This window comes from Chlorocebus sabaeus, chromosome 23, assembly GCF_047675955.1.
Source record: "Chlorocebus sabaeus isolate Y175 chromosome 23, mChlSab1.0.hap1, whole genome shotgun sequence".
NCBI classification, from domain to species: domain Eukaryota; kingdom Metazoa; phylum Chordata; class Mammalia; order Primates; family Cercopithecidae; genus Chlorocebus; species Chlorocebus sabaeus.
The window spans coordinates 31,554,936-31,573,679 of NC_132926.1; the positions used below are offsets into that span (position 1 = coordinate 31,554,936).

The 18,744-nt window shown below is 51.3% G+C and overlaps 1 protein-coding gene and 1 pseudogene across 10 annotated transcripts in view; one reads left to right on the top strand and one right to left on the bottom strand.

The window, feature by feature from the left end:
• Window positions 1-18,744, bottom strand: part of NDST1 (N-deacetylase and N-sulfotransferase 1) — a 72,609-nt gene that overhangs the window by 7,180 nt on the left and 46,685 nt on the right. For 9 of the 10 annotated variants that reach the window (XM_038005952.2, XM_038005947.2, XM_073010579.1 and 6 more), the window contains 10 exons: window positions 17,458-17,545; window positions 15,472-15,626; window positions 14,606-14,791; window positions 12,095-12,223; window positions 11,137-11,319; window positions 9,733-9,829; window positions 8,119-8,242; window positions 5,487-5,661; window positions 2,629-2,799; window positions 1,214-1,323 (listed from right to left, as the gene is read on the bottom strand). In XM_038005952.2, coding sequence (XP_037861880.1) covers window positions 1,214-1,323; window positions 2,629-2,799; window positions 5,487-5,661; window positions 8,119-8,242; window positions 9,733-9,829; window positions 11,137-11,319; window positions 12,095-12,223; window positions 14,606-14,791; window positions 15,472-15,626; window positions 17,458-17,545 — 1,418 coding nt within the window. The remainder of the gene's footprint in view (window positions 1-1,213; window positions 1,324-2,628; window positions 2,800-5,486; window positions 5,662-8,118; window positions 8,243-9,732; window positions 9,830-11,136; window positions 11,320-12,094; window positions 12,224-14,605; window positions 14,792-15,471; window positions 15,627-17,457; window positions 17,546-18,744) is intronic. The other variant, XM_038005962.2, reaches the window with a different exon arrangement.
• Window positions 7,404-7,501, top strand: LOC119618413 (small nucleolar RNA U13; annotated as a pseudogene).

Below are 18,744 nucleotides of genomic sequence, written 5' to 3' on the forward strand. Positions count from 1 at the left end.
TGATGATGACAAGGACAACAGCAGCTACCGTTTACTTAGCACTTAGTGTGTGCCAAGCACTCAGCTAAGAGCATGCCAAGCATGTACTAAGAGCCCCACATGAAGCTTTCATTCAATTCAATGACCTTCAGGAGGCCGGGATTATCTTTATCCCCAACTTACAGATGAGGAAAGTGAGGCTTGAAAGGCTGAGGAAATGGATGTGGGGCCCTAACCCAGGCATCTCTGACACCATGGCCCACAGCCTCAGCAGGTGGCCCTTTCTCCCTCAAGGTGAAGGACTGACTTCCCTTTTCTACCTTCAACTCCCACGACAGTGAAGAGGGAATATTCTTGTTGCAAGACTTTCCCAAGAATGGAGCCAGGGAGTGTGACTTGATTCCTCCTCTTGCAGGTCCCCTCATTCAGCTGAGTGTGTCACTTATCTGTGACATAGCACAAGAAAGCAGCCTCTCCCAGCCCTGAGCCCATGCAATGTGGGCAGGCACTTACTCACAGCGGGAGGGCATTCTCAACGCACTTGCACCACGTTCTGAGTGAGTAAGGTTATTAACCGTCAACAACATTTGTTTCCTTTTCCTGAAATTATAAGTCAAAATCTAATGCTGGCTGGGGGCGGTACCTCATGCCTGTAATCCCAGCACTTTGGGAGGCTGAAGCAGGCAGATCATTCAAGACCAGGCTGAGCAACACGGTGAAACCCCTTCTCTACAAAACATACAAAAATCAGCCAGGCATGGTGGCACATGTCTGGGGTCCCAAGCTACCTGGGAAGCTGAGGCGGGAGGATCACTTGAGCCTCGGAAGTTGAGGTTGCAGTGAGCCAAAATCATGCCACTGCACTCCAGCCTAGGCAACAGAGTGACCATGTCTCAAAAAAAAAAAAAAAAAAAAAAAACCTAATGCTAAGAAAACCTTGTGGGAACTGGGGCTGCTTCACTACTGATCTAATTTACTTACATAAAACACTCTGAAAATGTTCAGCCCAGACTAAAGAGAATACCCCAGGATGGTCTGACCAGAGTAGAACAGATCCATCACCTCCCTTTTTCTTAAAGTGATACCTTTATTAATATGACTTAAGTCATATTAATAACTTTTCATACTTGCTGACTCTAATTAACCTCTCTCATAATTATTCAAGCCTTCGGCTTTTTTGGCCCAGGTGCCTAATCAGGGAAATAACCTGCAAAAATGTAAACGCAACACTCACGCCAAGGTTTTGTGGTAGTCAATGGTATTGGTCACCCCAAGGAACTTCTGCACCATGTCCATCACTTTGGCAGGTTCTGTTCGTAGCAGTTTTCCATCCAAGACCAGAATCTGGAAAGGAGGAAAGGGAGAAAGGGGATCGGGACCTGCTTTGACTTCGGTGGCAAACAAGGGCAACAGCCACAGCAGCAGGAACGGGCCTGCTTATAAATACAGGACCCTGCACCCTCTAGAATCTGGCTCCTCCTCCCCGGCTGAAGGGCAGGTATCCCCAAGCTCAGGCCTCTGTGGTCTCATGCCTGCTTTCCACCAGCTTCTGCTGCCCAATGCCATTTCTCCTAGAGTTTAAGCTCTCACCAAAACTCTGCCTGCCCCTCAGGTCCCTACAAATGTCCCTCTCTGGCCTCTCTCTGAGCTTCCAGTCCACGTCATTCTCCTGCTCAAACACTCCACAAGTTTGCCTAAAAGGCCTGGTATGGCCGGGGACGGTGGCTCACACCTTTAATCTCAGTACTTTGGGATGCTGGGGTGGGCAGATCACTTGAGGTCAGGAGTTCAAAACCAGCCTGGCCAACATGGTGAAATCCCGTCTCTACTAAAAATACAAAAATTATCTGGGCGTGGTGGCGCATGCCTGTAATCCCAGCTACTTGGGAGGCTGAGGTGGAAGAAACGCTTGAACCCGGGAGGCAGAGGTTGCAGTGAGCCGAGATCATGCCACTGCACTCCAGGCTGAGAGACAGAGCGGGACTCCGTCTCTAAATAAATAAATAAATACATAGCTGGTATAATTGGGTTCCTGCCCAACCCTCCAATCAGCCTCTCCCTACTTCACCACGCCCAGGCTCCTCACTCCCACCTGCCTGCCTCAGGGCTTTCTGGGTCCCTTTAGGGCTACAGGGTCTATGGTGATGGGACACAGGCTTGGGGAGTTCAACCTTGGGGTAAACAGGTCTACAGTCTTTTTAGGCCAGGTACAGTGGCTCACGTCTGTAATCCCAGCACTCTGGAAGACCGAGGGAGGATTGCTTGAGCCCAGAAGTTTGAGACCAGTCTGGGCAACATAGTAAGACCTTGTTTCTTAAAAGAAAAAAAAAAAAGTAGCTGGGTACAGTGGCTCACACCTGTAGTCCCAGCTACTCAGGAGGCTGAGGTGGAAGGATTGTATGAGCTCGGGACATCGAGGCTACAGTGAGCTGAGATCACACCACTGCACTCCAGCCTGGGCAACAGAGTGAGACCCTGTCTCAACATAATAATAATAATAATAAAATATTTTTATAGACCCAAGGGTCTAGCTCTCCAAGGAGGGCATATCTGTCCCCGTGGCTGGTGAGAAAGAGTTGGAGGCTCTCCGCTAACCACAGCAAGCCAGTACTGCGACTGCCCTCACAAGGGTCAGGGACAGGCAGCTACCTGGTTGGCGTGATAGGCACTGAGCCAGCGCTCGATGTGGGTGGCGTACCAGCCGGGGACCAGGCAGCGGTTCTGGAGGGCACGCAGCTTCGAGGATGCGTCGGAGCCGGCCGTAATCACCTCATGGAAGGTGTACTTTAGGGCCACTGGGTCGTCATGGGCTCGCTGGTGCTGCAGGCAAGGAAAGAGGGTCAGCATGCCACATGGAGGGCACAAAGGAAGTGGCCTCAGAGGGACAGCAACCTGCAGGGTGACCAGAAGATCCTCAGCTGGACCCAGAAGCTCTGGGTCTGAGTCCTGGCTCTGCCTCTCACTGTGTCCTGTGTCAGGGGAAGCCACTGCTCCCAGAGCCCCAATTTCTCCATCTTCGAAATACGGGAGCTGGACTAAATCAGGGTTTCCTGAGTCCGGGCATGGTGGCTCACGCCTGTAATCCCAGAAACTTGGGAGGCTGAGGTAGGTGGATCACTTGAGGTCAGGAGTTCGAGACCAGCCTGGCCAATGTGGCAAAACCCCATCTCTACTAAAAATACAGAAATTAGCCGGCATGGTGGTGCACGCCTGTGGTCCCAGCTACTTGGGAGGCTGAGGCATGAGAATTGCTTGAACCCGGGAGGCTGAGGTTGTGGTGAGCCGAGATCACGCCGCTGCACTGTTGTCATATATAGAAGGCAACTACTCATAAATGCAATAAAAACAAAGCAATGTTCTCAAACTCCAGCCAGACACAAATGTCTGCAACAGGCCCTGAACTTGCTTTCTTTGTTGAAAGAAGAGGTTGGTAGTATTAGAAAGGCCAAAAGACCACTTGCACTAAAGTGAGCATTTCTCCTTTATGGAAATCAGAAGGATTGGGAAAGAACTATAAAAGGGAGACTGGCTGGTCTGAACCACCTAAAATAATGCCATGGGAGGTCCGAATCTGCAGAATTCACTAAGTCCAGAAGTTCAGAGCTCGGGCACCTGTGCAACGGGCACTACCCCCCAGCCGCCAATCCCCTCCCCTGAGGATCACACACAGCCCGGGCCAAGACAATATGGTGCACAGCAGCCTCCTCCTCATCCCAACCTCCTTCTGAGATAGGCCACTGCCCCTCCTCTGCTCCAGTACCTTCCCAGGTCCTCCTGGGGACAATGAGTCTCCCTTCTCCTTCTCTCCCTTACCCCTCTTGACCATGGACAGAAAAAGGAATAGGGTCTTAGATTTAGAAGACTTGGATTCAAATGCCACCACATGAAACTTGCTGAAACTTGGTTTTCTCATCTTTGAGAAGGGGACACAAACATGAAACCCCTCCTCTGCCTCTCCAGTGAGGTGGCAGATGTACAGCAGTGTCAGTGCAGAACAGGGACTGACCCAACCTGTGGCGCTCCCTCTCCACCCTACTTTCCCCCATGAAAGCAGACTGCTCGTTCCCTGCACAGCACCAGGAGGCGGGGGCACGGCACGGCAGAAAACAGAAACACTCGACGAGGGTTTCTCGGTTTTCTTCTCCTAAAGAAAAAGCCACAGGAAAGCAGACATCAGGGCATAAACAGAAGCCCTAGAGAACAAGAGTAAGAAGGGGCTTCCCCACCAGCCTCAGCGAGTGGCAGGAGGAGACACTTCCATGGAAGCAAAGAGGAGGCAGGTGCCAGCCTCATGGACGAGACTACGAGGTCCCAGGCGGGAGGCAGCCACTGTCACATCCGAGAAAAGAGCCTCAAAGTGGTGGGTCAGGCCAGGCCTGAAGAGGCTGTCCCAGCCAGGACAGGGGACACTTCTCTGGCAACCATGGGCTATAAGACCAGGGCCCCACCCCCTCCCCAACACCAAGCACAGGCCTAGTCTGCTGGGTTAATGAGGATGCTCGGGACCTTGGCCTGGACAACAGGGTGGCTTTCTGCTGGGGCACCACTTCTGAATCACAGTTCTTGGCTGTGTGGCATAATCACAGGAATGCTGGCAGCCAGGGGAGGGACACCCCTACCCCACCAGGGAAGGCCTGAAAGCATTCCTGCAGGCTCCGTGGGCTGGCAGGCAGGAAATTAAGTCAGGCCATAGGCATTAAAGAGAGCTCTGGTTCAGCCATGCGCGGCAGCTCACTCCTGTAATGCCAGCACTTTGAGAGGCCTAGGCGGGCAGATCACGACTTCAGGAGTTTGAGACCAGTCTGGCCAACATGGTAAAATCCTGTCTCTACTAAAAATACAAAAATTAGCCTGGTGTGCTGGTGCACACCTATAAATTTCAGCTATTCAGGAGGCTGAGGCAGGAGAATCACTTCAAACCGGAAGGCAGATGTTGCAGTGAGTTGAGATCGTGCCACTGCACTCCAGCCTGGGCGACAGAGCAAGACTCTGTCTCAAAAAAAAAAAAAGACAGCTCTGGATCATACATGTCCCAGATAGAGGCTCGGCTCCACACCCTCTTCATCTATCACAGTCCAGGTAACTGCCTCACCTGGTCAGGTGCCCGCCTTCTCCACTGTGAATGGCAGTCTTGTGTCTTGTCCTTCCTTGAGCTCCCATTCCCACCCGTGTCCAGCGAGGAAGCTACAGTCAGTATGATCCTGCATCGCTGTTCACCAAATCTAAGCTTCCTCAAGGTGTAACCAGCCTCCACCTCTTGTCAGTGTCAGAATCAGAGGCAGGACCCCGCATGACACTAGGAGGGTGGACAGTTAACTGGTGGCTGGCTTTCCATTTCCACCTGTCTCCTCCACCAGGGACTCTGTTCTCAGCCACCACCATGCTCCAGGTACCTGGCTCAGGGCTGGCACACAGTAGGTGCTTACTAACATCCGTTGAGTGAGTAACTGAGTGTCAGATGGAGCCCTGTGTCCCCCACACAGGGACTCCACCCCAGTCCCACTCACCTGGTACCAGGAATAGGCCCGGTCCGCGGGGTTGATGAGGATGGTCAGGACCTTGGCTTTGGGCAAGAGGGCTGCTGCCCGCCGGGGTGCCACTTCTGAATCAAAGTAGTTGGCGCTTTTCTCAAAGTAGAAGTCAGAGGTGGTGTTGGAGGGGATGGGGAAGAACTCCATGTACCTGTAGGAAGCCCAGAGAGGGGGCTCACAGACAAAACTCATGAGGAGTGGGCTAGGGGAACGCAGCACGAGGGCGAGGCACTGGGGTCGAATGTCCTCAGAGAACAAGCAGGACACTTTGCTCCCAACCAAACAAGGACTTGCCTCCAGTAGGGATTCTGGAGGGGAATGGCCTCTCCGCGGCCTCCCTGTTTCAAATTCGTTCGTTTTCCAGAAGATTCTGGAGTTGGCAGGATCTGAAGACTTGTGGGTGTGCCGTCAGTTGCAGGTCATGGGGAGGGGGTAATGCCCCTCAATCCTAAACTCTAGGATCCCGCCCCCTCAGCGGCTCCAGGCTAAACTCCCAGGGCTGTCACTCTCTCTGCCTCTAGGGGGCAAGCTGGGGCTCAGAATGGCTCCAGGGCTGCCACAGGGAGGGTGGCACAGAGCAGAGGAGGCCTCTAGAGGGCGGGCTTTCTTTCTGACCTGGAGGAACACCTAGGCCGCCACTGTGGACCAGGACTTCCTGCTACCCACAACGCCTCTCCAGCCTGCTGTGGGTGAGCACGGCTTTCCAGACTAATGCCCATATCCCACCAGAGCAACGGCCATCTCTGGATGAAGGAACCTCTGGAAACTAAATGAACACTCCAGACCCTCCCAGGGGAACCTACCTATGCAAAATCAGAGTCCAGCTTCTGGGGCGTGTGGGAAGCAAAGTCCACTCTCATGAAGGGTACAGGGTCCCTATCCTATCCTGTGAGGTAGGGCTGCTCTAGGGTGGTCCCAAGGATGCCCTTCATCAGAGCGTTCTGGGGGCCTGCTAGATTCCTACACCCCACTTTAGACCTACCTACAAAATCCAGCTCTTAGGAATCAGGCCAAGGAATCACGCTTTCTCTCATCTTTCTGAATTTTCTTTGCATGTCCACAGTCCTTTGTTTACAATATCTCAATTGAGAAAGCTCTGAAAACACAGGCTTTGTTTCCTAGGTTTGTAGCAAAGCCATTTGGCAACCAAACCTGACTTATTCCTCTTACTTAGTGTAAATATTCACATACTTTGCTACATAGTAATGAATTTGCTACCGGGTACTGCCCCAGGCGTAGCTGAAGATGTTACTAAATATATGGTTTCGCACCACATTTCCTTTCTAAAATCTGAAAAATGTTGACTTCAAATAATCCATCTGGCCACAATAGATTTTAGATAAGAGACTGTGGACATGTTAGAAATGCAGGTAGATGGGCCGGGCACGGTGGCTCACACCTGTGATCCCAGCACTTCGGGAGGCAAAGGCAGGCGGATCACGAGGTCAGGAGTTCAAGACCAGCCTGACCAACATGGTAAAACCTCATCTCTACTAAAAATACAAAAAGTAGCCAGGCATGGTGGTGGGCGCCTGTAATCCCAGCTAATTGGGAGGCTGAAGCAGGAGAATCACTTGAACCCAGGAAGCAGAGGTTGCAGTGAGCCGAGATCATGCCACTGCACTCCAGCCTGGGTGACAGAGCGAGATTCCAGCTCAAAAAAAAAAAAAAAAAAAAAAAAAGAAAGAAAGAAATGTAGGTGGATGGACAGATGGATAGATGAATAGATACAAAGACAGAGAGAAAAAACGATGATACACAGATAAAAAAGAGAAATATGCACAGAAAAATACTAAAAAACAGACAGAAGGCCCATAAATTCTCCACCCAGGGAACCCACTGACATAAAAATAATCAATAATGGTAATACCATGGACAAGGTTTAAAAAGGCAAACTTTGCAGTCCATACACGTGATGATTGGGTGTTCACACACGTGAGGTGTACCCACCTTGAACCTTGTTATGATGTTGGCACATTACCTGCCTGACATGAAAATTTTTAAAAAAAGAAAAAAAAAGTCAAATAGAGAAAGATGCCAACTGAAAAGGTGGAAAGTAAAACCATCTCTGCTCTGGCCCCCACACCCTTAAGAGAACCTCTACTAGGACCCTCTGCTGGAAACCTCTACAAAGGTAACCTCTGCAGGCTCTGGTGGGAAGCGGCAATCTTAATGACTTCCCCAGGTGATACCTGAAGACCAGGGACCTGTCCCTGAAGGGCGCGCAAGAACACCTCTGCTTCACAGTCAGCCACACGCAGTGAGGAGGGCCAGAACATTTGGATTTCAGACCTTGAGACCCTGGGCAAACCCTTCTTCTCCCCAAGACTCAGGATGTTTCTCTGTGAGCAAGGGAAGGGTGGACTTCGACTTCAGCGTAGGACCGCAGGCAGTAGAGCAAAGGGGCAAAGGGCCTCCTCATCGACTGTCCTCTCTATGACAACGCTTTCACACCATGATTCAAGGGTCACCGCACTTTGTCCCTGTTTACAGGAACTACAGCTGTGTGTGAGCAAGTTCCAGCTGCTTCCTGCTGTGGCCATAGCAGACTCCCGGGAGGCCCCAGGATGGCCTTCCCGTCCTGCTGTGGACAGAAAGGCCAACTCACCAGTCGATGCCTTTGTGATAGTTGTGGCCATTAAAAAACTGGATCTCCTCAAAGGTCTCAGAGCTGGGGTAGTTGCTGCTTAGGTCAGGATGCATGCCCAGGAACAGGTAGAGGGCAGTGGTGCCTGTGGGGAGGATAGACACCTCAGACCCAGGGCCCAGTCCCCAGCCAAAGATAGAGTCTGGGTTCTGGGCCTAGCTCCCCACGACCCACTGAGGGATCCTGGGAAGGTCTCTGCCTTTCTCTGGGTCTTAGCTTCTTCATCAGTGCAATGAAGGAATTACTAAATCCAAGGTGGTAAATATATGGCATGCATGTGGACACCGCAACTCCTGTACCTACTGCAGACATCACTAATCTATCACAGCATTCTTCACTAAACAAGGACTTGGCCTCAGAATCCTCCTCACCACTGCACTCTGGTAGCCATGTTTAACTGACTGCTGTCCCCTCAGCATCCCAGAAGAGGTGGTCCTTTCCAGCTCTGGGCCTCTGTCCTCTGGCACTTGGTAGGAGCTCAGGGAAAAGGGAGTTTGTGACCCTCCAGTTCTGTTAATGTGAAATTCTTAAAGAACTAAGAAATCTTGTTTCCATGTCTCCTCTTCCCAATACCCTCTCCTCACTCATGCACCCTGCCCTACCTCCTCCTCCGCGAGTTCATTCACTTTCTGTGGTATGAATCTATAGTTTACATGCTATAATGGGAGAGCCCAGAAGAGAACGAAGCTATAGAGTTTGGCGATTAAGAGTATGTGTTTCAGAGTCACAGAGACCAGAGTTCGGGACCTGGAATTGCCATTATTACCTAACTGAATGTGTTAAGTCACTTGACTTCTCTGAACCTTGAGTTTCTGTCCATAAAATGGGAGTGCCAGGCCGGGCGCGGTGGCTCAAGCCTGTAATCCCAGCACTTTGGGAGGCCGAGACGGGCGGATCACGAGGTCAGGAGATCGAGACCATCCTGGCTAACATGGTGAAACGCCGTCTCTACTAAAAATACAAAAAACTAGCCGGGCGAGGTGGCGGGCGCCTGTAGTCCCAGCTACTCGGGAGGCTGAGGCAGGAGAATGGCGTGAACCTGGGAGGCGGAGCTTGCAGTGAGCTGAGATCCGGCCACTGCACTCCAGCCTGGGCGACAGAGCGAGACTCCGCCTCAAAAAAAAAAAAAAAAATGGGAGTGCCTATTTGTGCCTTGCAGGGTTGTATGAATGACAAATGCTTAGCCATCATGTCACTGCTTCTCCCTACTGCACCTCTGGCAGACATGGTTAATTGATCACAGTCCTCTTTGTACCAGTTTTGCTTGGCACTACTCAAACTTGCAGAGCAACTGATCTGGGCTTCTCTGACTAGACTTGGAGACTTCCCAGGATGATGCAGAGAGAGCTCCCTGAGGCTATGGTTCGGGATAAATAGGAGAACTCCAGGCCCCTCCTCCACCTCTTTCCCCTCCATACTGACAGGCAATTTGTGTTCACCCCAACTTCACTCTTACTTCCTGGGAAAGAGGGAGCAAATTATCCGGGAGTGGGGCCAGGGCGAGGCAGTCCTCAGAATTCTGTGGCTGAGACAGCAGGCAGTTGGGGAAGCTGGGTCAAGAGCAGAGAGACCTGCCTGTTTTCTGGGGGCCAATGATGAGGAGCTTTGGGAAGCGGTCACACGTCTTCTCCTTGGACCAGATGTCTTTGTGACGTTTGTCCTCGCAGGGGTCCTAAAACAACAGTGGAAGGGACGTGTGGGGCGCCCCAGAACCCAGTCAGCGGACTCTCACTGCGCATGGATATGTGGCCCTTACAGCCCAACAGGCATAATACCTACATGCTACATGTGTCCTTGTCACATCCCCACTCCCAGACACGGAGCTGCTGACAGGCAGGCTCCACTTCTGGTCAGTTTCACGTCCCCCAAAGAGCCTGGCAAAATGCCCCTTAGCACGTAACAGGAACTCACAAGCACTTGTTGAATTTAACTGGACAAGCTCGGTCTGAACCAGGGGGTCAATAAACGTTTTCTATAAAGTTTAGTAAATCTTTGGTAAGTGTTTAGTAAATATTTTAGGTTTGGGGTATGGAAGTTTCCACTGCAACTACTCAACTCTGCCGTCATAGCATAAAAGCAGCTATAGACAGTACATACAAGAATGAGCGTGGCTGTCTGCCAATAAAACTTTCTTTACAAAAACAGGTCTCAGGCTGGATTTGGCCCATGAGTCATTGTTTGTGGACTCCTGGTCTGAACTATGAGACTGTCACCAATTCCAGCTTCTGCTTCCACTTTTTAACAGCCCATAGGAGCAGATTTTCCCCAAAACTGGCCCCCAAACCCTCCCATCAGTCCCTTTTCCCGCTCAGAGCCTGCTGGAGTTAGAAGAGATACAAGAGATTATCTAAGAGTCTGATCAAGACAGGGCAGTCACTTTCTATACTTTGTCTGCACTGTGTTCACTTGGAGTTGTTTTTTGTTTTTGAAACAGGGTGTCACTCTGTTGCCCAGGCTGGAGTACAGTGGTATGATCACAGCTCACTGCAGCCTCAACCTCTAGGCTCAATTGATCCTCCCACCTCTGCCTCCTGAATACCTGGGACTACAGACACGCACCATCATGCCCGGTTAATTTTTGTATTTTTTGTAGAGACACGGTTTCACCATATTGCCCAGGCTGATCTTGAACTCCTGGGTTCAAGCAATCCGCCCACCTTGGCCTCCCAAAGTAATGGGATTATAGGCATGAGCCACTGCGCCCAGCCCACTCGTTTTTTTTTAACACTGTTTTTTCCAAGGCTATGTATGACTGCATGCATGTAGGTCTGCATGGGGAGGTATGTACATGTATGAACATGCATGTGGGCAAAGGAGTGAATGCACTCATACTGGTGAGTGGACGGAGACCTGAGTTTACATTCGAGCGAGAGTGTGAGGGCATGATGGCTGAGCCTTGAGTCCATATCTGGAGTGTATGCCTGTGCATGGTGGCATTCCATCCCTGCAGCAAGGTGCCCAGGCTGCCCAGCCCCCCACCTGCCAGAGTGGGTCCTTCTCCTCAGAGAAGATCTGGAAGTACTTCTGGGCCAACTGCACAGGGGGCAGCGTCTGCAGCCGGAGGTTGGTCCAGGAGTGCAGGAAGCGCACCAGGTGCTTGAAGGTGTACAGGCCCAGGCGGTCATTCCCATAGTTGGACAGGTGCGTCATGAAGATGCTGATCTGCTCCAGGGGAGGGGAGGAGAGAGGCAAGGCCCATCAGTGTCTGAGCCACCCTCACCGCCAACTCTGATCCTTCTGACCCTGCCTCAGCTTGCAAGGCCCCTGATGACCAGCGGAAGTTACGCTGGGGCTCTCAACAAACCTGCTGTGAGTACTTAGATGAGGCAACAGACGAACCAGGCCTGACTGACCCCAAATATTACAGTCCTGAAATGGAAAGCAGATCCAAATGTGGGAGCTATTCGGGTTTTGTTTTGTAAATGTTAGGGGTGGGGTGCATGGAGGATGAAGAGTACTCAGCCCACAGAGCTGACTAACAACCACCACTTGAAGTTTATTTCATATTATTAAAGTAGAGGTAATTGTTTGTATTTTGCAAATAAGGAAAGCGAGACCTAGAAAACTCAAATGCCATTTATATATGTGTGTGTATCTGTGTATGTGTGTATACACACATGAGCAGAGACTCAAAGGGAACATGCATAAAAATGCCAACACTTTCGTATTAAAGTACATGATTAAGACAGGAAAAAAAAAGCATGCTTTCGTATTAAAGTACATGATTAGGAAAGGAAAAAAAAGCATGCTCGGATTCTTTAGCCAAGGTCACACAGCCGAGGCAGGACAGGGCCAGCACTGTGAGTGGATCTCCCAACTGCCAGGCACTCACTCATGCCTCTCCGCCCTTTCCTGGCTCCAGGAAGACTGCGCCAGCTGCAGGCGGGCTGTACAGCAGCCCCTTCTCACCAGCAGTCATAGGCTGTGGGGCACTCACAGGATTGAGGAGCACAGTGAGGAAGAGCTCGCCCCCGTTGATGATCTTGTCCAGCTCGCTGGAGCCGCCAGGGTACTCGTTGTAGAAGATGGTGTGTGTGAAGAGGCCACAGGTCTGCCGCGGGAGAACCTGAGGAGGGGGTGGGGGAGAGGAGCTATGGTGCCTTCTGGCATGGTGGTGGTGGGAGGACTTTTCCTCAGAGGAAGGCCTAGCTGCTCCTCAGAAAGGCAGTCTCTATGTGGCTGCACAGACCCGACCCTTGGGTGCAGCCTACAGCACAGCGTTCCCCCCGGTGAACTACAGGCCACTGCCATTTTACAAACTTCACTGCTATTCTCTGCACAAAATGAGCAGACCTCAAAGTAACAGAGTGGGAATGCTTCTGGAAACTTGGACTGCTGCAGCCACGGTCCTTGCCTGGCCCTCTCTGAAGCAGCTCTCCCGGACACGCTCTGCAAGCCCCCTTGCAATATTAGAACCTCACCTGGTGACACTCGTTGTCACACACTGGGTTAGCCATTTGTCATCTGTCTCCCCTCACGAAACTGTGAGCTCCAAGGGAGCAGGGAATGTGCCTGCCTTGTCACCACCTCATCCCTGAAGTTCAGGGTTGAGGACCTGAAGGAGTGCCTAGAGTTTAGCACAAAGGCCTGGTGCTGAGGTCAGTGGGTGGATGGATGGATGGACTGATGGACAAATGCACAAACCTTGCCTACCCACTGCTGCCCCAGCTCAACTGATGACAACTCATCCTTCTAGCACCTTAGGCTAAAAACCCTGCAGTCATCTTGGAGTCCTCTCTTCCTCCCACACCCTACATCCAACTCATCTAACCATGGGCCTAACTATTCTAAGCCCAGAGTATGGCCAAGTCCCAACACCGGGCCTTGGTCCAAGCTGCTGCCTGCTCTGGTCTGGAAGACCACAGTGCCTCCTAACTGGTCTCCCTGCTGCCACTTTTGTCCCCTACAGTCTCTGCTCCACACAACAGCCAGAATGATAGAAATCCCTTTCAAAGATGAGTCAGATCATGCTCCATTCAAAATCTTCCCACCTCAGCCTAAAAGTCCATGGCCATCCAATGGCTGGCCTTACATAGCCCTATCGATCTGGTCCGTCACCCACCCCTGACCTCATCTACCACCATCCCTCACTCCCCTGCAGTCATCCTGGCCTCCTATTTGGCCCTCAAACACAGTCAGCACAGCCTGCTTCAGGGCCTTTGCACTTGCTGTTCTCTGTCTTGAGTGCTCTTCCTCATGAGGCAGCGTGGCTTATTCCAGGAAGACCCACCTAGCCACCTTATTTAAACCAGCTTCTCCTCTTGCCAGCATTCCTTCCTTCCATTCCCTGCTTAACTCTGTCCGTGGCACTCATCACCATCTGACCACTGTATACTTTATACACGCATGAGCATATGGTCTGTCTCCTGCCACTAGAATGTCAGGTCTACAAGGGCAGGAACTTTCCTCTGTTTTGTGCATTTCTGTGTCCCCAGTGGTGCCAAGGGATAGATGCAAGGCTGGGCACAGTGGCTCACGCCTGTAATTCCCAGAACTTTGGGAGGCCAAGGTGGGTGGATCCCCTGAGGTCAGGAGTTCGAGACCAGCCTGACCAACATGGAGAAACCCTGTCTCAACTAAAAATACAAAATTAGCCAGGCGTGGTGGTGCATGCCTGTCATCCCAGCTACTTGGGAGGCTGAAGCAGGAGAATTGCTTGAACCCAGGAGGAGGAGGTTGTGGTAAGCTGAGATCACACCACTGCACTCCAGCCTGGACAACAAGAGCAAAACTCTGTCTCAAAAAAAAAAAAAAAGAAAAAGAAAAAAGAAAGAACAAAAAAAAAAAAAAAGGGATAGATGCATGGTAGAAGCCCCAGGGGGAGGATTTTTTTCTTTTTTTTTTTTTTTTTTTAGACAGTCTCACTTTGTCACTTAGGCTGGAGTGCAGTGGCACAATCTTGGCTCACTGCAGCCTCGATCTCCCAGGTTCAAGTGATCCTCCTGCCTGAGCCCTGCAAGTAGCTGGGACTACAGGCGTGCACCGCCACACCTGGCTAATCATCAGGTATATTTTTTTTTAGTATTTTTTTTAGTAGAGATGGGGTTTCACTATGTTGCCCAGGCTGGTGTGAAACTCCTGGGCTCAAGCAATCTGCCTCCTTAGCCTCCCAAAGTGCTAGGATTACAGGTGTGAGCTGCCACGCCCAGACAAGAAAAAAATTTTTAATCAGCAAAAAGACTGTAACAGAGCCCTGTCCCATGTCCTCATTAGAAACCTCTTTCGAGAATGCTCACTATTGCTTGATCCTCTGTCACAAAAGCTAAGAAAGAGCTCATGAAAGGGGCCGGAGTGGCAGCCCACCCTCCCTGGGACAGAGAGCCTCGGGTGCCAGAGGAGGCAGCAGAAGTTGATCTGCAAACCCTAAGCCAGCAAACCAGAGCCATGCTTCCCAGGACAGCGTGTGCTCTCCATTCTGCCACCTCCCGGGCTTCAGGGGCCCACTCACCATGATGCCATTGTGGATGAAGCCACGGCGGTAGCGGGCTGGCTTCAGATGGGGGTACTCCTCCGTGCTGGTCACGCGGATGCTCCACACCTGCTTCCAAGCCTCGTACAGCTGCACGTGCACGGGGTACACGCCCGAGTGGTGGGGCGCCACTGCATACCCCATGTCTGTGGGAATGCCATGCTCCTAGGGAGAAGATGACCAGGCCAGGATGAGCATAGGGGTCTTTCCCCTTTGGGCCTTATTCCCCCTTTGTAGAATGGGAGTGAGAAATCAGAGGCTAGGTCAGCAGGGCTGCTGGTCTGAGCCTTCATGGTACAGATGGAGAAGCTGAGGCCTGGGAGGGCAAGGAATGTGCCCAGAACCTCAGTGTGGGCAACTGGCAGAGCTGGGATTAGAACCCAGGTCTCCTGACTCTCGGTCCGGTGCACACACCTCTAGCACAAAGGACTCAAGTACCCTGTAGTAAGGGACAAGGATGAGGGCCTTTCCTGCCTTCTCTTCATTCTACCTAGCACCCAGGGCTCGTTCCCTCCTCATTGAGCACCTCTTCCAGCTTTCCAGAGCCTCCCATTCTAATAAGAGCTTGGGCACAGGAAACAAATGGCCTGAGTTTAAGTCCCAGCTGGACCTTTTAGTAGCTGATGTGACCTCCCTGAGTCTTGGTTTCTTGTCTGTGAAGGGGTTATTCTCCTGAGGCTTCAAGGAGACAGTGGTTATAAAGGCAGCTCTCCCTGGGCCCTGGCCCAGAGGTGTTAGTAAAAATCCATCACAGCAGACTGCAAAAGCAGCAAGAGGCCAGTAGTCTGGACCTCCAGCCCAACCCTTAACCCACCCCGCTCTGCCCTGTAGGGAATCTTACTCACGACAGCGAACTTCTTGTTCAAGGCCATCTGCTCGGCCAACACGGACTGGTTGTGGAAAAGGTGGGGCTGCATGTGGCTCCACATGTGAGGGAACCACCAGAACTCCTTGACATACGACAGCAGCAGATCATCCCCAGCGTCCTCAGCATCGGTACCTGCAGCAGCACAGGCAGCTCAGCCCCGCCCACTGGGCCATGAGGCCCTCTAACCTGGGCCTGTGCCTGGGGATGGGAGCACATGGCCACAGTCCACTCAGGAGCTGCCTGGAAGAGTTATCTGGGCTACAGCACAGAAGCAGACAGAGCCCCAGCCCAGAGCCCTGAGTTCTAGTCTAAAGTGTGCCCTTGACTCAATGGGGGACCTACACCAAAACTACCTCCTTTCTAGATCCTTGGGCCCATCTGCACAATTCGGGGTCTGGAGTCAATGATCTCAAGGGTTTCTTCTACCTCTGACATACCTGCTCTGATTCTATTCCAATGATCCAAATCAGGTCACTTGTCTTTTATCTAATGATCTATGGAAGCTCTTTGTATATATCCAGGATGTTTGACCCTCTGTCTCAGATGTATTACTACAACCACCTCTGATATGCTAAGGGTTACGAACATAAAAAACAACCAAGCACAGTGGCTCACACTTGTAACTCCAGCACTTTGGAAGGCCAAGGTGGGAGGATCGTTTGAGCCTAGGAGTTTGAGACCAGCCTAGGCAACATAGTGCGAGGCCCCATCTCTACAAAAATTTTTAAAATATTAATAGCTAGGCATAGTGGCATGCACCTGTAGTACCATCTACTCGGGAGGCTAAGACAGGAGGACTGCTTGATCCCAGGAGTTCAAGGCCGCAGTGAGCTATGATTGCACCACTGTATTCCTGCCTAGGTGACAGAGGGAGGTCCTGTCTCTAAAAATAAATAATTTCTTTTTTTTTTCAGACAGTCTTACTCTGTCACCTAGGCAGGAGTACAGTGGTGTGATCATAGCTCAATGCAGCCTTGCATTCCTGGGATCAAGCAATCCTCCTGCTTTAGCCTCCCAAGTAGCTGGTACTACAGGTGCATGCCACCACGCCCGGCTAATTTTCGTATTTTTAGTAGAGATGGGGTTTCGCCATGTTGACCAGGGTAGTCTTGAACTCCTGACCTCAAATAATATGCCCACCTCAGCCTCCCAGAGTGCTGGGATTATAGGCTAAGCTACCACGCCTGGCCAAAAATAAATAAAACATTTTAAAAAGAATATAAAAAATGCAGACAACCCAGGATCACTCCTATTTGGCTTTGGGGCTATGTTGCATATACCCCTCCATCTGCTGAATTACTGACTAAAATGGTTTTCTTAGAATTCAAGAGAGGCTGTCTCACTGAGGCCTGGGCAGAAGGCAGCTAGGGGAAACGGTCACTGCAGATGACCAGCTCAGGGGCTGTTTCTTCCTGCCCAGTCCCTGAAGGACAGCAGATGAGGAGAGAACAGTAAGTGAGAGAGCCCCAAAGAGGAAGGAAAGTGTGCACCAAGCAACCTATAGCCCTCACCCTCAACCCTTAGGACTCTAAAATAAACCCCAGGACACTGGTCATCTAAGGTGGGTACAATTACAGGGCATCTTCACTTTCTATGCTACATGTTTCTGTAATGTTCTTAAAATTCAACCAGCTTCTTTCATAAGCAGAAATAATACACATAATTTTAAAAGATAGGAGAGAGAGGTAAGAGGGAGAAGATACCCCACCCAGGCCAGCACAGCCTGAAAGGCCAGGGAGGGACAAGCAGCTGCTGTTGCTGCCGCTGCTGTTGTCCCCAGATGGCCTCTGCCTGGGTTGTGACTGCTCTTGTAGGCTGTTGGCTCCGGGGGGGCAAAGGGGTCACATCTGCCCCTAATGTGGGCCAGTAAGCCCACCTGCTGCCCTCGTGGATGGATGCTTTGAGGGTTTGGGTGCTGAGGATCCTGGTAGTTGCTAGTGAGGGCAGGGGCAGGCCCACTTACCTGTGTGGAAGAATTTCCCTGAGTAGCCCAGGTTGAAGGTGAAGTTCGGGATGTGTGCACGTAGTTCGTTCTGTGTGTCAAACAGGGCCTAGGACAGGCAGGGGAGAAAGGAAGAAGTGAGGGAAAGCCAGGACCTCCCGGCTCCTCCCACTGAAGGCAGTGAAAAAATGTGGAAGTCCCTTGTTCAAAAATTATAAAGAATGTCAAGGACGGCGTGGTGGCTCATGCCTGTAATTCCAGCAGTTTGGGAGGCCAAGGCGGGTGGATCACTTGAGGTCAGGAGTTCAAGACCAGCCTGGCCAACATGGTAAAACCCAGTCTCTACTAGAAATACAAAAATTAGCCGGGCATGGTGGCACGAGCCTGTAATCCCAGCTATTTGGGAAGCTGAGGTAGGAGAATCACTTGAACCCGGGAGGCGGAGGTTGCAGTGAGCCGAGATCACACTACTGCACTCCAGCCTGGGTGACAGAGCGAGATTCCGCCTCAACAACAAAAAAAGAATGTCGAGAAGGCAACAGCAGGCATTAAGCCACGTAATGGGCTCCCTCTGAGCACGGGGCTCTGTGTGCCTGCACAGATCACACATACCCTTGAAGCCAGCCCTACGCTGCCTTCCCCCAGACCTCTGACAAGGGAAAACCTAGACTCCCAGCCAGCTCTGCTATGCGTCCTTGAAAAGGTTTCACACTCCTCTAGGTCTCGGTTTCGTCAAATATAAAACAGGGATGATAATATCTCCCTCATAAGGTTCTTGGAAGAATCAAGTAAGATAACTGCATGTATCCCAGCTATTCGGGAGGCTAAGGTAGGAGGATCGCTTGAGCCCAGGAGTTAGAATCCAACATGGGTCCAATTGTAAGACCCTGCTCTAAAAAGATTAAACAATTATAAAAAAGATACTCTACGTAAAACTGCCTGACATCTGGTAAGTGACGAAAAATGGTGGCCAATGCTATGTCTGTGGTCACCGCCGCTGTGAGCCTGTGTCTTCACCTATGAAATGTGGAGGATTTCTCCTTGCTGATGGAATGCAAGGCTGACATTAAAAGGGCCATGATCTTTCCAAGGATGGGACACTGTGCGCCCAGCAATGCAGTCCTCCCATGCGCCACGTACCCAGTACTTTGCAAGTCAATGAAGGGACACTAACACTTATAAAACAAACATACAGGTGCACTCTGGGGTTAGGACGCATGAGCCACAAAGCGGCTCAGAAACCTGTAAGAGCTGCCGGGCGCAGTGGCTCATGCCTGTAATCCCAGAGCTCTGGGAGGCCAAGGCGGG